At 41.3% G+C, this 21,506-nt stretch overlaps 1 protein-coding gene across 14 annotated transcripts in view; it reads left to right on the top strand.

Annotated features, from left to right (window-relative positions):
• SYNE1 (spectrin repeat containing nuclear envelope protein 1) overlaps positions 1-21,506 on the top strand; it is a 556,892-nt gene that overhangs the window by 511,139 nt on the left and 24,247 nt on the right. For 11 of the 14 annotated variants that reach the window (XM_064292282.1, XM_064292277.1, XM_064292310.1 and 8 more), the window contains 9 exons: positions 192-354; positions 8,974-9,161; positions 10,014-10,164; positions 13,126-13,308; positions 13,541-13,678; positions 15,701-15,892; positions 17,235-17,568; positions 18,845-18,913; positions 21,035-21,177. In XM_064292282.1, coding sequence (XP_064148352.1) covers positions 192-354; positions 8,974-9,161; positions 10,014-10,164; positions 13,126-13,308; positions 13,541-13,678; positions 15,701-15,892; positions 17,235-17,568; positions 18,845-18,913; positions 21,035-21,177 — 1,561 coding nt within the window. Of the gene's footprint in view, positions 1-191; positions 355-4,781; positions 5,007-8,973; positions 9,162-10,013; positions 10,165-13,125; positions 13,309-13,540; positions 13,679-15,700; positions 15,893-17,234; positions 17,569-18,844; positions 18,914-21,034; positions 21,178-21,506 lie in introns of those variants that run through there. The other 3 variants (XM_064292297.1, XM_064292293.1, XR_010323142.1) reach the window with 2 other exon arrangements.

The raw sequence follows: 21,506 nt of genomic DNA, 5'->3' as shown, positions 1-21,506 counted from the left end.
CCATTTTGTAGATGAGGAAACAGAGGTATAGGGAGGTGGTGTAACCTACCCAAAGTCACACAGCCATTAAGTGGCTGAGCCAAGATGGACCAGGGCAATTGGATTTTAGAACTAGTACTCAACTTCCAGATATAAGAGAAACCTGAGTGGGCCTCTCACTGAAGCTGGGTGTGTTACCTTCTCTCCCACAGGGTGAAGAAGCTGAAGGAGACCCTCGTGGCTGTGCAGCAGCTGGATAAGAACATGAGCAGTCTGAGGACTTGGCTTGCCCACATTGAGGCAGAGCTGGCCAAGCCGATTGTCTATGATTCCTGTGACTCAGAGGAGATACAGAGAAAGCTTAGTGAGCAGCAGGTAAAACTTCAAAATGACTGACAAGAAGTTAACAGGCCCTGGAATGCCTGTTCTCCTGGCCAGGATGGTGGGGTGGGTGTGGGATGGTGAATAGCTGTGGGAGATCAGAAGGAAGCTAGGCTGGAGTGGTGAGAAGGGGGGGCCTTGACTGGGCAGGTGTTTGGGGCAAATAGATTCCATGTCACTGCACAGAAGCTGACTCTTAAGAAGACACTTGTGCCGTCATAGGGTTAGTGTCCTTGGCCCACCAGGAAGCTGTTCTCAGATAGTAGGTAAGGTCCAGCTGCAACCATGTATCCAAAAGAGTGCTGATATTTTTGTTTCTTTGTGACTCGTTGGCCCAGTGCCAGAGACTTAGAAAGAAGTCTTTTTCCTGCTTATAGTGTGGGGAGAAAGATTATAGTGCACGTTAGACTTTTCAGGGTTTGAAATTTTTTGGCTTTGCAAGGAGGATTGTGTCAATTGCAGACAACACATTTTAATTAGACTTTCATTTGTGTAGCAAAGACAGTGTATCTTACTGACATGCCACACTCAACCCACAAGGCAATAGAGGGAGACCCTGAAAATTGCATGTAGAAGGAATCTTCACCTCCCCCCCCCATTTATTCTTACCAAGTATGTCAGATTCCAGTTGTCAGTAGTGAGCACCATCCGTTCCCGATAAGAATTCTTGCTATTCCTTGAATCTACATCATCCTTGAAAATTCCATCTAGATTATGGTTGCTTCCATTACAGTGGAGCCATGAGAGCCAAGGTGCTTAACTTAGAAATTTTAAAATCCCGTGAAAGAATTATTAGGTCAAAAAAAAAAAAAAAAGTTTATGGACTGACATTATTTTTTAAATTATTTAAACCAATTGGAATAGATATTAAAATATAGTCTTTTTGTTGTTGTCGTCCTTGGTATTTAAATTAACATTTCCTAAAATAAAATAGAAGGACATTTTTCAATTTGTGTAAGGTTTATTTTACTAGACAGTTTGCCAGTGCAGTCTGGTACTTGAAATTCTGATTGAACTATGGGGGTTATTTTTGGCCTCCAGCTCCCCCAAAATATTCTGGAAAACATGATAATGGTGCCTACCAGTGATAAGAGTTAAAATGCCAATAGCCAGTATTGTTTAGCAAATGTAAGACAATATCATTATAGCAAATATATGGTTAAATATGGCAAGCTGATCATATGTATTTATAGCTCCACTTACTACTAAAGGAAACCCTGGTGGTGTAGTGGTTAAGAGCTATGGCTACTAACCAAAAGGTCAGCGGTTCAAATCCACCAGATACTCCTTGGAAACTCTATGGGGGAGTTCTACTCTGTCCTAGAGGATCGCTATGAGTCGGAATTGACTCAACGGCAATGGGTTTGGGTTTTTTTGGTTTTGTTTTGGTTTTACCACTAAAATGATAGTAACCCCCTGCCAAAAAAAAAAAAGCCTCATTACTGACGAGTCAATTCCAACTCATAGCAACCTTAAAGGGCAGAACAGAACTGCCCCATAGGGTTTCCAAGGAATGACTGGTAGATTCGAACTGCCGATATTTGGTTAGCAGCCATAGCTGTTAACCACTGTGCCACCAGGGCTACAAAATGATAGTAAAAGGAGGAAAAAAGGTAAAAACCCACAATGGCAAGAGAACAGCAGAGAAAAGGATAGAGATGTCAGATGTCTAACAGAAGTTTGGAAGATAGAAGGTGGATAGTGGAACGGTGATACCTTTAGCAGAAAGGAGGGTGGAAGAAGCTTATTCTTGCCACAGAACTGCAAGAAGCTCAAGAATTAAAAATCAGGCAAAGCTGAAAGTTGGATTTTCTGTAGTTCTGTAAAACAGAAGCTTGTTTAAAAGTCCCAAAAAGGAGAGATTAGACCTGTAGAAAGGATCCCTGGGGGCTCAATGGTTAAGTATTCTGCTGCTAACCTAAAGGTCAAAGACTCAAACCCACCAACTGCTCCTAGGGAGAAAAGACCTGGTGATCTGCTCCCAGAAAGATAACAGCCTAGGAAACCCTGTGGGGCAGTTCTACTCGTCCTGTAGGGTCACTACAAGTCAGAATTGACTCAATGGCACACCATAACAACAACAACATCAATAGACTTGCAGAAAGGATTGCTGGTGGTGCAATGGTTAAGTGTTCGGTGATTAACCAAAAGTTTGGTGGTTCAAATCCACTCAGCCACTCTGCGGGAGAAAGACCTGGTGATCTGCTCCCATAAATATTACAGTTTAGAAAACCCTAGGAGGCAGTTCTACTCTGTCAATGGGGTCACTATGAGTCGAAAAACTTAGCGGCACCCAACCTCAAGACCCTCAGATCCCCTCCAAAGCCCAGGGAACCAGGCAACTCTGCCCCATTCACTCCAGGAGGAGACCAGGGAACTGCTCTCTGGAGAAGGCAAACTAGAGGAACTTTGGGTTTGGGAATACAGGATGCAGCTGAGGCCGGAGCAGCTAAATTGAGAATAGGGAGGTTAAGTGAAAGACTCTGTACCAAAAGGCATGACTCCCACCCCAGATCCCCAGCTTGGCTCTCAAAAAGTCACTAGCCAGGCTTATACCCCCAGGCAGGCGATTAGAAGGGTTCCCTGGAGAAACAGACCAAGAGAAAAGAACTTCAGGTAGTGATATTAAGGAGGTCAAAGGTGGTACAAAAGGTTAGCATGGTGGGCTGCTAACCAAAAGATTGGAGGTTTTAGTCCACCCAGAGTGCCTGGGAAGAAAGGCCTGGCAATCTACTTCTGAAAGGTCACAACCATTGAAAACTCTGTGGAGCACAGCTCTACTCTCACACTCATGGACTCACCATTAGTTGGAATTGAGTTGACAGCGACTTTTGTTTCTTTGGGTTTTTGTTTGTTTGTTTAATCATGAAAGCAATGAATACTGCTCTAGCTGTTTTGTAAACTGTGCTGTAGCACTAATTGGAGCCCAGTGAGCCTGGAGAAGGAAGAAATCCTTCTCTACAACAGTAACGTTCAGTAATGTCTAAAACGGAAAAATCAAGAATAGCAGTATAAACACGTGACTTAGAAATGTAGAGGTAAGTATATATGAAGAGCTCCAAGAGGGGGAAGTGGTTGTTTCAGGGGAGGAGGAGAGGGCACCACTTTTATGTGAAGCCCCAGAGAAGGACATCATGCTTGGTAAAGTAGAGGGTCAACGTAAAAGAGGAGGACCCTCAGCGAGATGGATTAACACGGTGGCTGCGACAGTGGGCTCAAGCATAAGAACACTTGTTGAGGATGGTGCAGGACCGGGCAGTGTTTTGTTCTGTTGCACATAGGGTCACTGTGAGTTGGCACCTAGCAACAACAACAGTAGTTTTTGGCTTTTCAATAGATGCACACAAAGCCTTTTAATTAAATTTAAAGATTTTTTAAAATGGTTAGAGCCCTGGGGGCATAGTGGTTCAGAGCTCAGCTACTAACCAAAAAGTCGACAGTTCGAGTCTACCAGCTGCTGCTTGGAAACCCTATGGGGCATTTCTGCGCTGTCCTGTAGGGTTGCTGTGAGTTGGAATCGGCTTGATGGCAACGGGTTTTATTTTTATGGTTGAAAGTAAAGACAGCGTGGGTTCAAATACTGACCTCACCACTTAGTATCTGTGTGGCCTTAGCCAAAGTACTTAGCTGTTTTAAACCTCAGATTCCTTCTTTATAAAAAAAAAAAAAAAAAAAAAGATGGGGATAATCATAGTGTCACATGCCTCGCAGCGTTATTATAAAACTTAGATGAGAAAAGCACTTAGCACAGTACCTGTGGCACAAAGTAAGTGCTCAGTAAATGGTACTTTAATCGTATCGTGTTTACTACAGTTTCTTTTGTAGAAAACATTTAAGATGGATTCTGTAGAAACTGTAGCATTTGAGTTCCACGTTGTAAAAGACAAATAATAGTAACCTGTGTCCTAAGGGGAAAAACTCTGAAAAATATTTAAATACGTTAAATTGGTTAAAAATACCTTCTCTTCTGTTTCTCTGCATAGAATTTTTTATGTTTGTCAATGTAGTTAATTCGTGTAAACTTAATGGATCAGGAGTACATATAGACTGCAGAGGACTTCAGAAAACTTTTTTTATTTTTCAAATTTCTGTGACAGATAAATGAGAATAAATTCAGAGACCATTCAAGCCCACATTACCAGTTGAGGTTAAAGTTGAGGCTAAAGTCTTTATTTGTACTGTTGTTGCTGTTGTTGTTAACTGCCGTCTAGTCATCCCCCAACTCCTGGTGACCCCATGCACGACGGAGTGAAACGCTACCTGGTTCTGTGCCATCCCCGTGATGTGTTGCAGACGAGACTGTTGATCCATGTTGCTGACGTTGTTGTTGTCGGGTGCTGTCGACATTGGCTGGTTTTCAAAAGTAGATCCCCAGGTTTTCTTCCTAGTTTGTTTTAGATGTTTGTAACATTTCCTTCTAGTTTGTTTTAGATGCTGAAACCTGTTCAGAATCATAGCAACACACAAGCCTCTACTAACAGATGGGTGGTGGCTGCACACAAGTTGAATTGGTGGAGAATCAAACCAGGTCTCCCTCATGGAAGGCAAGAATTCCACCGCTGAACCACCACTGCCCTCCCATTTGTACTGGGGAATTGGAAACCCTGGTGGCGTAGTGGTTAAGTGCTACGGCTGCTAACTAAAAGGTCGGCATTTCGAATCTACCAGGCACTCCATGAAAACTCTATGGGGCAGTTCTACTCTGTCCTACAGGGTGGCTATGATTCGGAATGGACTCGACAGCAGTGGGTTTGGTGATTTTGGTATAAAAACCCTCAGTCTTAGGGTAGCTATTTTGTATATTGATTTTAGCAAAAAATTATTGAGTACTTGGGCCCTGGTGGCCCAGTGGTTAAGAACCATGGCGAGCTAACCAAAAGGTCAGCCAGCAGTTGGAACCCACCAGCTGTACCTTGGAAACCCTGTGGGGCAGTTCTACTCTGTCCTATAGGGTTGCTATGAGTCAGAATTGACTGGACCGCAATGGGTTTTGGGAAATTAAATCAAAATGCTATATGGATGAGATGTGAGATGCCTAACATTTCTTCCAAAAAAAAAAAAAAAACCCCACTGCCATCGAGTTGATTCCAAGGCAGAGACCCTAAAGGACAGAGTAGAGTACAACTGCCCCATAGGATTTCCAAGACTATAAATCTTTATGGAAATCGACTGCACATCTTTTTCCCACAGAGCAGCTAGTGGGTTTAAACTGCCTACATTTTGGTTAGCAGCTGAGCACTTTAACCACTGATGGTGGAATTCCCTTTTCTGGGCTGTTTAAGAACTCACATTTACTTGGTGATCTTGTTCTAGAAGTCTCTGTCTTGTCTTTACCTTTGAGCAGATATTGAGTTCGAGTTTTATAATGTTTCATTTTATATTTTTTAGACCAGAAATTCCTGCAGTGTACTCCTCCCCATAAGTGAACATTTTTATGTGAGAGATTTGGAAGAACTAATTTATTGAAATAGAAATATTTTTGATAGAATGTGTCTTCTAGTGACTAGCCTATAAAATCTCCAAAAAATAATCAGAGGCACTGTGATTACAACAATAGCTAGTGTTAAGGAGAAAATAAGAGGTGACACAAGGAAAAAAAAAAAAGAATATATATCCCAACTATCTGAGCAAGTTAAGAATTATTATTAGAATAAGAGGGAAAAACTAGACAAATTCAAGAACTACCACCAAAGAAAAGGAAAGCATTGGGCCAGTGATCAATAGAGCAAGTAAAAATGAAGGTAGCTGTAAATCTCACTTTTAGTAAAGGAATACTTGCTCTGAGTGTATTGATTGAGTTTAAAATTCAGTGGAGAAACCACATACACTTTGGATTTACATTCTACGGTGTCAATATGAAGACTTCACATTTTAGAATTCTCGGGAAATTCAGTGCCTTGTTTATCAACATAAGCTTTCTATTTCTCTTCTGCATTTAAAATGGCTCATTAAGGAAGCTGCTGAAAATGACTTTATACATGATCTAGAACCTAGGTACCTTAAGTCTTCATACTTGAAGTCCAGTCAATTCTAACACACACATACATATACATATCATATACATGTACATATCATGATACATATGTGTATATGTGTGTGTATTTATATGTATGTATGTGTATGTATATATACGTATATATGGATGTGTGTGTATATATATATATATATATCAAGGTAGTGAAGCCCTGCACCTATGAAGTGTATTTTCCCTTGCCAGAAGTCCTAGCAATAACTGTTTCTCTTTTCACAAGACAAATATGCAGGACAGGACCTCTCCTGCTAGACCAAAGTGACATACCTCCAGTATACATCTTCTGATTCCCTAAAACCAAAGAAACCAAACCCATTGCTGTCGAGTCAATTCTGACCCTAAAGAACAGAGTAGAACTGCTCCATAGGATTACCAAGGAGTGCCTGGTAGATTCGAACTGCCAACTTTTGGTTAGCAGCTGTAGCTCTTAACCACTATGCCACCAGGATTTCCCTGGTTCCCTAAGGGCCCCATTAATCAATAGGGCACTCTTTTCTACAGAGCCCTGATGCAGTCACAGCATCCTTCAAAACACAGTGTGCCGGTGGCCATTATCAGTCACCAGAATTATCACAGTAATTAAAATCTGTTTGCTGCCCCTAGTTTAAAGGAGCCTAACATGTTCAGATAGGAGCCTTGGTGGCACAGTGGTTGGCAGCACAAATGGTTGGCAGTTTGAGCCCATCAGCTGCTCCGTGGGAGAAAGATGTGGCAGTCTGCTTTCATAAAGATTTATAACCTTGGAAACCCTATGGGGACAGTTCTACTCTGTCCTATAGGATTACAGTGAGTCAGAATTGACTCGCTGGCAGTGGGTTTAGTTTAATATGTTCAGATACCTGACTTCTAAGCCTATACCCAGTGAGAAACAACAGTTTAGAATTTGCTTTGTAGATGTTCTGAGGAGAATAAGGAGCAGCAAGTAAGGAGCCCCCACAAGCTATAAAATGCAGCAGTGACAACAGTACCTACTACAGTTCTTTTTTATTTGAATGGTTGATCCCTTCAGTAAAATAACCCCATTCAACATAAGGAGAAGTTTTGTGCTGATTGACGTTGTGCAGGTCTAGTAGGACGTAGGCCGCAAGTTGACCATCCGCTATGTGGTCATTGGTCAGGTGGTAACATCAGTGTTGATATGCGTCCATTCTCACTAAGAATCTCCCTCTTCCCTGCTAGGCTCTTTCCTTCTAAAACAAACAGACTAGATGATTCCTAGAGATGACCACTGATACTGATTATATATCAGTCCAAATTATACATACTTTGAAAGTATTCTGTATCACCTCTTAATTCCTGAATAAATTAAGATTTTTAACTGACCTTTATAATAAAAGCAAAAACTTGATTTTCTTAGACAATGTATGTTGCCATATATAAAAATTTAACTTTTCTAAAAGGAACTATGATTTGTACACAGGCAAAAGAAAGAAGTACGGTAAGATGTATTTCCACCTCAAATTCAGATAGAGAAATTGTATCAGTTGTTTTTTAACTCTTTATTATGGAAATTTTAAAACATTCGTAAGTAAACAGAATTATACAATTAACCCCCAAATATTACTCATGCGACTTCAAAGATAAACAGCATTCATAGCTGATTTTATTCTATCTATTCACACTTGCTGCCCTACTCTCACTGTTTTGAAGCAAATCTCAGACGTCATTCATAAGTATTTCAATTTGTGTCTCTAAAAGATAAGACTTCTTAAAAAAAATAAATAACCACAATACTACTATCACACCTAAGAAGAGCAACAATTATTGGATCCATTTTTTTAATCACAAAAGATTTCTTCTGATTCAAACCCAAATTGCTTCTACAGTTAGAATTAAAGAAGTCAATTAATGATACTGACTGTCCTCTCTCTGTATTATAGCTGGTAAATTAATCATAGCGCCTCTCCTTTCTATACATTCTGGCCTTGCAAACCTAACATTTGGGCAGTTTCTTATGTGGGATGTCAATGTCAGGCTTCATACTATGAACGTTCTAAGAAAATTATGCCCTGGGGGGGAATGCAGTTTGAAATATTTTACTTTTTATGCAAATTAATATTTCAACTAAAATATCACATTAGAAGCTTTTTAAACTAGAAACCTCCTCTAGCACAACAGGTGTAGTAGTATATACTCAACTTCATTGAACTAAGAAGTATGTGTTTCTCCTGAACAGTAACTTCTGGTGTTGTTATTGTTAGCAGCTGAGCAATTATATTTCATTCCTGTTGTTAAGAGCTCTGCTGCTAAATGCAAGGTTGGTGGTTTGAGCCCACCAGCCACTCCATGGGAGAAAGATGTGGCAGTCTGCTTCTGTAAAGATTATAACCTTGGAAACCCCATGGGAGAGTCCTACTCCATCCTATAGGGTCACTATGAGCTGGAATCGACTCAACGGCGATAGGCTTGAATTTGGGATCTGCCAATTTCATAAAAGAGGTTCAAGAAATCTCACACATTCAAGGAACGGAAATATTTTTCAAGGTTTATCCTAGCCTCGTATCAGTCAGTGAATACTGTTGCGGTTTCTCTTATCTGTATACGTGTGACTTTTGAATAAAGCACGCTGCGTTCCCTCGCAGGAGCTTCAGAGAGACATAGAGAAGCACAGCACGGGTGTCGCCTCGGTCCTCAACCTGTGTGAGGTCCTGCTGCACGACTGTGATGCTTGTGCCACCGACACCGAGTGTGACTCCATCCAGCAGGCAACGCGAAACCTGGACCGACGATGGAGAAACATCTGTGCCGTGTCCATGGAAAGGAGGCTCAAGTAAGCTCGGGCTTTCAAAGACTTAGGGAAAAGACCAGAAAAATCTGCCTGGGGTATTCATTGTCGACTCTTTCCTTTCGGTTACAATGCCCAAGGAGGATCTTGGTTTCCCAAACATGTAGTCTTCGTTTGGTTGGAAAAATAAGTTGGTAAAGGTAATATATACATATACCAAGCCAAGTTATGCCTGACTTAACAGTTTAAATATAATTCAGAAAAATAAAAATGTGTCCTTGCCAAGCAAGTATAATGTTACAGAATTTGGGGCTGTGAAAATGAATTAAGAAACATCGTTTAAGTTCCTTGAAATTTAAGGTGGTAAAAAGTAGTAATGCATTAGAAAATTATGGTAGCAGCTCAAGACTCGATCATTGTACGCTCTGGTAAACTCTTGAAAGTTTAGTATTTGCCTGGCTGTAATAGGTTTTCGTTGTTGTTGTTGTTGTTAGGGTGAGTTCGATGTTGGGCTGAAATGGATTTTTTAAACCTCAGTTTTATTTCATTGGAACTTTGACTTGAATGTTAACTGTAAACACACTGGCGTTTCTCAACTTTCTCGCCCATACCCAGGACGGCTCGTATTTTGTCCTTATCATACTCTATTTGACTATTTCCAGGTCCAGAGCAGCAGGACATGTTTTTAGGAAAAAAAAAAAAGAAACAGCTGTTTCATTTTAGCTTAAACAGTTGTCTCTTTTTCACTCTTGTCAGATGTGGCTCAGGGCACCGTTATTGTTTGGCACAACAGTTGCTTGTTTGGGCACCCTTAACCCTGTGGCAGGCATCAGGCAGCATTCTGGAGCGTAAACAGCCTCAAACAATCACATTTGGCCCTCTTGTTTTGTGCCTCAGAATTGAAGAGACGTGGCGACTATGGCAGAAGTTCCTGGATGACTATTCTCGTTTTGAAGATTGGCTGAAGATTTCAGAAAGGACAGCTGCCTTCCCCAGCTCTTCTGGGGTGCTCTATACAGTTGCCAAGGAAGAACTAAAGAAATTTGAGGTGATTTATAATTCCAAATATTTAATCCTTAGTAGCTATTAAAGTACCAGCTGGTAGTCGGTGTTCTAAGACATAAACTAACCGTTCATCTCCACATTGTTTGTTCAAACAGCCGGGTGATGGTTTTGTATACATCTTTAGTATTGCTTCATAAATGGACAAAGAAGGTGGGAAAGGAAGTTTTCATTTTCATTTAGGATGCTAAAGAATTGCAAATAAAATAGTAATGAAGAGAAATTCTACTAGAAAACAAGAAACGCGATTCTCTCCAGAAAGATTTTGGCATTACTTTCCAAAATTTTTCAAAATCAAACATTTTTCCTAAGATTAAAATGTTATGGTTTTCCGTATGCTACCAATCTATCTTCCAAATCTCTTCTCTTGATTTTTTTTTTAATCTACCTGGAGCATAGACTTACATATTTAAAAAAAAAAAAAAAAAACCCATTGCCGTCAAGTCGATCCTGACTCATAGCGACCCCATAGAGTTTTCAAGGAGCACCTGGTGGATTTGAACTGCTGATCTTTTGGTTAGCAGCCATAGCACTTAACCACTACGCCACCAGGGTTTCCATATATTTTTAAACTCATTGATAAAACAGAGATGACTCTAGAATTGAGTAAAACCTTTAATTAAAACCCATTTCTAGTTACAAAACAACATTGCCATTTTTAAATCACCAGGACTTTTCAATTACTTGGAGACAAAAACAGTAGTGGCATAAGCATATTCAGAACGAAAGGACATTCAATAATGGATTCCATTGACTTGTTTGCTCACTCTTGACTCTGCCGTCACTGGGACACGCTGAAGCCCCCAACTTAGCTGTCTCTCATTTTCACAGGGGACATGATATAGCCTGAAGTTGACAGTTTTCTAGTTTGAGGTTTCTTGTCTCTTCAGTTCCCCTGATGGGCAGATGTGTGCTCATATCTACTGACCGACAGCAAACCGTTCCGAGGCATCCTTCTTACAAAACTCAGTCTCATTTGCTAACTCTGCCCCAGGCGCCACAAGATGTTTAAAATAAAACCAAAAATCCAACCCAAACCAGCTGGGTTCATTTTTTTCTTGCAACATCAGTTAACTAGGCACTTATGGAGGCCTGTTCTGGGAAATAAGAAGTTTGGGTTGTTTTGTTTTTTTTTCTTTCTCTTGCGGGGTTTAAAACCTAAGAGTCATAGGTGAACAGCTATGTGAAGCCATAAAAAGCTGTCATATGACATAAATAATAATTATTCTGATAGCCAAATAGGTGAATTTATATATAGCTGTATCAGTAAATTCCAGGAAAAAAAAAAAAATCCTGTGCAAAGGTTTTTCCCCAGAAACCTTTAGTGGAAAGCCACAGTAGGCTCTTGAGTAGACCTTGGGTCATTCCAATGTGAACCAGTGTTAATGTGAGTGCTACTGTTTCAGCATCTTATTACACTCAGTGTCATGAAGGTTAAACCTTTTATAATTGGCTTATACTGCAAAGCTGATTATGTCAGATTTTTGTCAATGCTATTTTAAACTCTAAGATATTCTGGCAAAAATAAGCCGCATAGTTAGCTTCTGTAATGAATGATTTATCATGGCTGTGTCTTGCAGAGGAGCCCTGGTGGCATAGTGGTTAAGAACTTGGCTGCTAACCAAAAGGTGGGCAGTTCAAATCCACTAGCCTGTCCTTGGAAACCCAAAAGGGCAGTTCTACTCTGTTCTATAGGGTTGCTGTGAGTAGAAATCAACTCGACAGCAACAGACTTACTTGTGTCTTGTAGTTAATATCCTTAAGAGATAGAAATAAATGACAGAGACAGAATTTTCTTGGAGGACAACCTTTAGCTCATTCAATTGCATGGCTGATTGAGATAGATTTGGGAGTGTAGTGGGGGCCACTAGTGGGGACAAACCCTTTCCATACCACTTCCTTTGCTGGGGAAATACCTTGAAGTTTTACATAATAGAAGATTAAATTGACTATGACGAAGGCTCTTAAAGCCATCATAACTTTCCAAAGGGAAACCATTTAAGAGGCAGAAATGAGGTAGCATGTGAACAGAGGGATAAGCCAAGTAAAGCAAAAACATGGAATGTAGCTGAGTGCAGTCCAATTAATTAACTATAAAATTATCTAATGCCAGGATAAAAATCAGTCACAAAGCAAACACATGAGTTTGGGGGAAAAAAAATCTTTTTGGATAGGTCTATGCTTTATCGCAGAGAGAAAGAAGATGGAGAATTTTACCTCAAAAGTAGATGTTGTCATCAGCTCCAACACATTTTATACAAACTGTGAATAATTTATGGGAACAACAAAATGGACATAGAGCATGTTCCAAACTTTTTTTTTTTTTTTTAATGAAAGGTTATTTGTATTTTACTAAACTGCTTCTTTAAAGTGAAATAACGGCTTGTGTTTAGAGGGTTTTCCAGAAAAGGTAGTTTTGATTTTTTTTTTCCTTAATGGAAACAGAACTGAAGCCATTTCTCAATTTTTAGGAAATTACATGTTTTGCAAATATGTTGAAACACTTTTATTGTGGGTATTTTTCAGCGAGGACATTAGAAATATTGAACATTTCAAACTACTCAGATTTCAGCACCTATATGGGAACAAATTATATATATATGTCATTGTTAGTTGCCATTGAGTCGATTCCAACTCATGACGACTGTATTTTTTACAGAATGAAACATTGCCTAGTCCGGCGCCATCCTCATAATCGTTTACACACACACATAAAAAATTATTTACCATTTTCTTACATATTTTTTGACCCACTCCCGTTCCTTAGGTCACATTGACTAAATTACTTTGCTTTAACAAGGGGAAGTACACTCTCATTAGAATTGCTCTTTTCTCTCTGTGGTGGTGTAACCTCCCATTCCCCCAACCCTGGGGCATGAAAACTAGGAGCTGTTCCTGAGAGCCCTTCACTGATCTTGCTCACTGATGTGATTCTTTGTGGTCATAGGCCTTCCAACGACAGGTCCATGAGAGCCTGACCCAGCTGGAACTGATCAACAAGCAGTACCGCCGCCTGGCCCGGGAGAATCGCACAGACTCAGCTTGCAGCCTCAAACAGATGGTTCACGACGGCAACCAGAGATGGGACAACCTGCAAAAGCGCGTCACCTCCATCTTGCGCAGACTCAAGGTCTTTATTACGCCTCGTCGGCGACTTAGAGGTCCAGAGGGTGGGAGTGGGCTATTTGAACACAGTGTTAAAACAATTGCAATAATTTTGTAAGATTGGGATCCAGGAGAAGTGATATTACAGGACCCTCGTTGCTTGTTGAGAAAATGACTTTCCAGAAGAATATTGGAATTGCCTGTGCCATCACAGTATGTTTATGTGGACTAGTTTATTATTTTCTTTTCACATCCAGCATTTTATTGGCCAGCGGGAGGAGTTTGAGACTGCTCGGGACAGCATTCTGGTCTGGCTTACCGAGATGGATCTGCAACTCACTAATATTGAGCATTTTTCCGAATGTGATGTTCAAGTTAAAATAAAACAACTCAAGGTAACAGATACATTATTTTTTCAGATTACCAATGCTAAGAAAGCCTGAAAAAGAAAGAATTTGTTGATGCTTTCACGAATAACATGGTAGAATTCTTTTTTTAAAAAAAGGTGTTCTTCTGGATTGCCCAAAAAATTCAGAAAATACAAGCGGTACTCCAAATAAAACAAAAAGCACTACCCAGAGATAACCATTGCTGACACACATACCTTCAGTTATTAACCTGGTTGAAAGAGAGTTAGGGATCTTCTTTTTTGTGGTTGTTTTCTCTTTTTTTCTGTTTTGTTTATAGCACCTTTAAATAGTTCTTTTAATCTCCATGGTCCAGAGAAATACTACTTTCTTATGTTGGGGTTTCACTCCACAAAGACTTTTGTAGATGTCAAATTAAATAAGTTAAATTTCGAGTACATTTTATATTTTTCACCGTATAATTCAAACGTAGCAGCTAGCTAGAAATTTCAATAGGAGGAATATGCATTAGGTATAATTATTCCTTAAAGGAAATGTGTTTAACAACTTGAATTGTTTAGCAGACAGTTTGTAAAGTCTTCTTTCCAAGATAGATAGATGATGGATGGATGGATGAATGGATGGATAGATAGATGGATAGACAGACAGATAAATGGGTGATTTTTTTTAGAAGAACCGTCTTAATGGTTATCTCTTTAGTTTAATATAACAAAGCAAGAGAGGGACCCTTAATCATAGATTCTCAGGATAAAAAAAAAAATCGTATAATAGTAAACCCTGCTTTTCTGCCCAACCCCTCCCCACCTCACACCCCCACCCCTTCCGCCACTGCCTCCCCATTCCTCCCCACATCTTCGCACAGGCACATTAATATTTAAATTCTCCAACCAGAAATTTCTACCAGACATTAGTTAAATCTTTTCGTTTTGGACTCTGAAAGTGCCGTGGACCATACTAGCACCCACCTTCTCCCCGGCAGTCTTCTTCATCATGTGAAACTTTCCACCATTCCAGAGATTTTCCTCGTATTGAGCCAAAATTTACCATCTGAAATGTGTACGTAGTGGTCGCATAATTTAGCTCTTTTGAGCCATATAGAATGAATCTAAATAAGCCTCTGAGAATTCTGTGTTTTTAAAATCACTGTAACTTTATCTGCTTTCGTCCTGAAACAACATAAGAATCTCCTGAGAAGAATCTGTGACGTTGTCATTTGGGTGCGTGCTCTTAGTCATGTTTGGCATATGATACGGAACTCTAAAATGAAAATGTTCAGCGTATTTCTTTAAAATGCGGAATTTATTTTCAATGGCATCATATTGATTGCTATTGCTTTCTATCGGGAGATAATCAGTGCTATAAATCAGTGCTTTGTGGAAGCCCTGGTGGCATAGTGGTTAAGTGCTACCACAGCTGCTAACCAAAAGGTTGGCAGTTCAAATCCACCAGGTGCTCCTTGGAAACTTGATGGGACAGTTCTACTGTGTCCTGTAGGGTTGCTATGAATCAGAATCTACTCTACAGCAACAGGTTTTTTTTATTGTTGTTTTTGCTTTTTTAATAAGCTTTGTGATGTATTTGAATATTTTTTTTTCCTGTGATTCTCTACCCACGCTGTCTATGGTGGTAAATTTTATTAGCCAAATGTAACTTTCTGGTCATAAAACTCTGGCATTTCCATTTCTGAGTCCTGATCGTAATATTTTTAGTAAGTTTCTAAGAGTCTCTTGACTTATCATTGTACAGTCAAACCTGTGAGAGCTGGAACTCCGCAGGACTGCCTTTTTTCCCAGCTCTTACAAGTTGTTCACGTTTGACAGGGTACAGTCTTATCATTTTTCTATTGCTCTCTATTAGTGGAGAATATTTGTGTTTTCCTTCTCTGACAGGTTTCTGCCTTGCACAGGTTCCAGCTTTTGTAGGTTTTCAGTATATGGTAAATAAAATATCACCTGTAGAGTTTTTCTAACATAATGAGAAATACATATCTTATAATTACTCCCTGTCTGTGTGAGCAATAAGAAATTACATGAGGTTTGTGCTGCCCAGGCCTTCCAGCGGGAAATTTCACTGAACCACAACAAGATTGAGCAGATAATTGCCCAAGGAGAACAGCTGATAGAAAAGAGTGAGCCCTTGGACGCAGCTGTCATCGAAGAGGAGCTGGATGAGCTCCGGCGCTACTGTCAGGAGGTCTTTGGTCGAGTGGAAAGATACCATAAGAAACTGATTCGCCTGCCTGTATGTAACATTTGCTTTTTCTTTTTTTCCAAAGTGAACTAATTATGTGCAGATGAGTAGTACTGTGTAGTAGGTAAGAGTCCGGATTCTGGAGGCAGATTGCCTGAGTTCAAGTCCTGGCTCTGACACTTAGTGATTATGGGACCTTGGGCAAGTTATTTCACCTCTCTTGACCCAGTTCCTTAAACTGTAGAATAGGATTAATAATAAAACCAGTTGCTACCCAGCTGGTTCCAACTGATGGCGACCCCTGGTGTGTCAGAGTAGAACTATGCTCCATAGGGTTTTACTGGCTGATTTGGGGGGAACAGATTGCTAGGTTTTTCTTCCTATATGCCTCTAGGTGGACTCAAACTGCCAACCTTTTGTTTAGCAGCCAAGCATGTTAACCACTTGTACCGCCCAGGACTTCAGTTTAGTAATAGCACCTACCTTATAGAAAAGTTGGTTTTGAGCAGTAAATGAGTTAATATACGTAAAGAGCTTACAAGAGTACTTGGCAGATGTCTTTTATGAAAGATAAGGAAGCCTCAAGCCTCTGGAAGAAACAATGAGTAATGCTCAATCAATGAGATTATATTTAGGTGTTTTTTTTTTTTTCTCTTCGTTTTCTCTAATTGCTACCATAATTACATCTCATCTGTAGAGATGTTATTAGAAGATTTGGAATTTTCTGTGATAAAATATATTTTGTATCTGTGATATAAGGTAAAAAAGACAACTAAGGTTTTATTGGGTGGTACAACTGGTTAGCACTCTTGGCTACCAAACAAAAGGTTTGAGGTTTGGGCCTATCCAGGAGTGCCTTGGAAGAAAGGCCTGGCAATCTACTTCCAAAAAAACAGCCACTGAAAACCCTATGAAGCACAGTTCTACTCTGACGTACGTGGGCTCTCCATGAGTCAGAGTCAACCGGCCAGCCGCTGGTTTAAGGTTTTACTGGTAATTTCCTTTTATTCCTGCTGCCAAGTCGACTGGATGTCAGCGTAGAACTCCCCTCCATAGGGTTTAAGGTTGTGTACTTGTTGTGTTACAGGCCTGGTCCTGTGTTACCTTTATTTACATTATCTTATTTAATCTTACATCAATTCAATATCAGTATGAAGGTTTTAATATTATTTCTATTTTATCAGTGGTACGTCTGAGGTTTCTATAGATTGACTAATATAGTACATGTTAAAAAGTGATCAGAAGGTTCTTATTTATTTTGTGTATGAAGTTAAATATTCTATGCCGACTGAGGTAGAGATGTTGCCCAGATAAGGCTGAACACTGAGATCTGGGGGGAGGTGGCCCAGGCAGTGACCGCTGAAGTAACAGGGCTGGCTTGAATGCTTCCTAGCTACCAGACGAGGAGCATGACCTTTCTGACCGAGAGCTGGAGCTCGATGACTCGGCGGCTCTCTCTGACCTCCACTGGCACGACCCGTCCGCAGACAGTGTGCTTTCCCCCCAACCCTCCTCCAACCCCTCCCTCTCCCTGGCCCAGCCCCTCCGGAGTGAGCGGTCAGGACGAGACACCCCGGCCAGCGTGGACTCCATCCCCCTGGAGTGGGATCATGACTATGACCTTAGTCGTGACCTGGAGTCCGCAGTGTCCAGAACCCTGCATTCAGAGGATGAAGAGAGCCAAGAAGATAAAGATTTCTACCTCAGGGGAGCCGTTGGCCTATCAGGTAGGAAAGAACTCTTCCTGTGTGGCAGCTAAAGGAAAGTAAAAGGAAATTCATGTTATACCAGAAACATGTAGGCTGTCTACAATCTTTTTTTTTTTTTTCCTTCTTCCATCAGGGGAAATTGTACATCAGGTAATAATTGAATGTTAATGTGAGAATCAAATACAAAAATTGGCACAGCCATTGATTCATCCCACGTATATTTATGTTCTTACTGTGCGACACTTTGCTAAGTACTGGTGATACAGGGTTCCTTCTCATTTCAAAGAGCTTGCACTCTAGTGTTGAAGACAGACAAATAAGCAAGGAATGGCTGTCTGAATCATTTGGTGTGAGGACAGGAATGCACACGTGGTGGGTAGATGTGTTAGCAAGGGGCAGCTCACCCAGAGCTTTGAGGAAAGGCTTCAGGCAGGAGATTCTTGAGCGGAGACCTGGAGGATGAATAGACATCGGTCATGTGGACGTAGCAGAGTCCAGAGAAAAAGGAGAGGGACATCCATCCCAGCTTTGTGATTGAGTGTGCCAAAGGAAACGACAAGGACCGAAACCCAAGAGACACACAGAGTTAGGATGGGCAGAAAAATAGGAACATGAGAAGGAAGATGAGTAAAAATAGACAGAACAAAGAACTAGAGGCCGATTTGTAGCGCCTGTAAGTTCATCTCATACGTTCTCTAGAAGGACATCTATGAGTATGACCACATGTTGAAATATTAATAATTTAGATATATCATTTTAGTAAAATGTAGTAGTAAAAATAACTTCATCTCTTTCTTATGCGACTATCTATTAGAACTTTTAGGATTCCATACCAAACCAAAAAACCTGTTGCCATTGAGTCAGTTTCTACATAGATGACTCATATTTCTATTGGACGGGACTGCTCTAGACTATGGCTGTCTGGGTTGAAATCTCAGGTGTGCCACTTACCAGCTCTTTAAACTTTGGATGAGTAACTCGATCCCTCTGGGCCTTGTTTTCCTCATCTGTAAAATGGGAATAACAATCCAAAGAACCTCATAGCGTTTCTCTGGGGATAAATGCAATAGCACACATGTGAAGTGCCCCACACTCTCAGTAAATGTGAACTCTCGTTGTGATTCATTGCAGGAAACGTTGTGTGAACACACTTGCACTCCTCTGCAGAGGAGCTGACTGTGCAGTCCAGAGGGACTCACTTGCCCCTTTTTCCCTAGGAAAGTCATGCTCCTGCCACCGGGAAGTCAAGGTTTCCAGAACTTAGCTGTCAACTTAGACTATGCTCTTTTTCCAGATGTAGTGATCCCCGAGACCCCTGAGGCCTTTGTAAAACTCACAGAAAATGCCATCAGAAATACCTCTGGTAGGCAGCAAGGGATGGGGCGAGCCCGCCTCCCTCACCTGTGACCAGCCTTCTCTCTTAGCACAGCTGCAGTTCTCTCACGCTTTGCGGCACAAGCATGTGGAGGCAGAACCTTCCTCTCTGACTGCTTGACCAGGAAAACAGAAGCCTAGCTGATCGACACCGAGAATAAGATTTGAATACAGTGACATGAAATAGCCTCTCAGCTTGTTAAATGGGGATTAGTCTCATGAGGTATATACCTGTGAATGCCCAGTGACAGCAGAAAATAGGAAAAAAAACACGGTCTTCAGCTTACACGTGCTGGTTGTGACAGTGCTGACTTGGTGGGGTGGTGGTGCAGCGACCTTGGGTGGGGAGCTGGGGCACAGCCCCCGGCCCACGTCCACCTGCCCACACGCCTGACCTGGACATGCCGCTTCATCCTCCTGACCTCAGGGTCCGCGTATAAGTCAAGGGTGAGACCAGATGTGGAGTTCTAAAAAGATTTTGATGTTATGACTTTGATTTTAATTGGATAAGTTAGGATTTTGTGATTTTAATTTAATAAATCTTATCCCATAAAATAATTTGAAATGAAAAACATAGTCCATAGTATCTTGAGCCTCAGATTTCTAGAAAGAACTATTTCTTACAACAAGAGCAATTAAAGAAGGGAAAAACACACCAGTGTTGCTTAATGCTGCACTAGACAGAGCGGAGCTCAGGGGCAGCGATTTGGGGGAGGGCGAGGAATAGGGTTGTGCCGTGATATTGTATCACATTTGCTCACATTTTTGAAAAAAGGTAGAAGGATAGGAAGCATAGTAGCATGACTGAGATAATGACTGCTTGAGTGAACCAGAGTAGAAGACCTCTCCTGGGGGTATTTAAAGGGCCTCTTTTCTAGAAAGAAATTTAATAAAGCTTACTAACATTTGTTCCGCTTTCACCCTGTGCTGGCTTCATTCTAACGATCACTGCTCTTGTTCAGCTCAAAGACTGACATAAATATATATATATATAGAAAGAGAGAGACAGAGAGGGAGTGAACGAGTCCCTGGGTGGTGCACTTGGCTGCTAACCAAAAGGCTGGAGGTTTGAGCCCACACAGAGGCACTTTGGAAGAAAGGCCTGGTAATCTACTTCTGCAAAATCAGCCACTGAAAATCCTACTCTGACACACAGGAGGTCGCCATGAGTGGGAATTGACTTGATGGCACCTGGAGATACAGCTCAAAGAGGTATTATAACTGAAAGGAGAAACAGCCAGGAGTTCTCAGCTGTGAGTAAGAACATGCCTAAAGAAATGATAAAACTGTAAAATCTTAGCTTGCCCTTGATTTTATTTCAGATTTTAAATGTTCTTGTTCTTGGGTGCCACTGAGTTCATTCCAACTTACAGCGACCCCATGTGTGACAGAATAGAACTGCCCCCATAGGATTTTCTTGGCTGTAATCTTTACAGAGGCAGATTGCGAGGTCTTTCTCCCATGGAGCCACTGAATGGGTTCAACTCACCAACCTTTCAGTTGACAGTGGAGCGCCTAACTGTTGTGCCACTAGGGTTCCTTAGGTTTTAAATAAAAGCAAATAATGGCTAGCTTGAGACCTTCATACATATCTGTCCTGAACCAACCTTTTCTTGGTTAACTTGAAGTCACACCTTATATGAATGATGCAGCCACGAGGGCCATTAGTGGCAAGCTCTTCTCCTCAGGGGCAGAAAGAACAAGTAGAGGACTAATCCGCTCTGCTCAAGATGTGGCTACAGAAAGAGTGAGAAGTAACTGCCTCCTAGTTATCGGGGAGCAGTAGGCACAACTTCAGGTTTTTAGAAAAGCCTTTAGTAACATGCAGCATTTAGATTATCAGGGCGTCAAAAGAGAAGAGGGAGCAGCCCCCCACCCCGAGCCTGTTCAGGAGAGAGCACAGAGCCCTTTGGCAATGTCAGTCAGTGAGCACGTTCGCTGTCTAGGCCGTGGAACCTTCTAACCCACCAGCATGTTAGTACTAAACTTGCTTTATGATTCCCCCACCCGGGCCATTGCTGTGCTGCCTCCACCGAGACAACGTCTGCAGCTTTCCCTTAAATGGGCAGCTTGAAATGGCTGGTAAAGATCTGTCTGGTTGCCCCTGCAGGGGGTCACAGTGCCTTGGAGTCACGCATCCGACAACTGGACAAAGCCCTGGATGACAGTCACTTCCGGATGCAGCAAACCGAAAATATCATCCGCAGCAAAACTCCCACGGGACCGGAGCTGGACGCCAGCTACAAAGGCTACGTGAGTGTCCCGCCCATCCTGGTTATAAAGTGCCCGAAAATCACAGTTCTGTGACAAAGCACCGTCTGTCTGTGGCACTGGGGCTTTGTGAATTCTCCGAACACCACGGCCCTCTGAACTCATGGACACTGAGGGGCGAAACAAAGCCCTGTTATTAAGTTACCTTTTGACAGAAGGAGTCTGTTTCCAGGCACACTACCTATTGTCACGGCCAGCCTGTTCCTTTGCACAGAGCACTTGGGAAGATTGGCTTAATTGAAAGCAACAAAATGCTTTGGATCCCAAAAGTCATTAGGCATTTTTCCAAATCTAATAATTTTGAACTAGAT

The sequence above is a fragment of the Loxodonta africana genome, chromosome 1 (genome assembly GCF_030014295.1).
Source record: "Loxodonta africana isolate mLoxAfr1 chromosome 1, mLoxAfr1.hap2, whole genome shotgun sequence".
NCBI classification, from domain to species: Eukaryota; Metazoa; Chordata; class Mammalia; order Proboscidea; family Elephantidae; genus Loxodonta; species Loxodonta africana.
The sequence above is the reverse complement of the archived record's forward strand: the minus strand, read 5'-3'. Positions and strand labels throughout refer to the sequence as shown.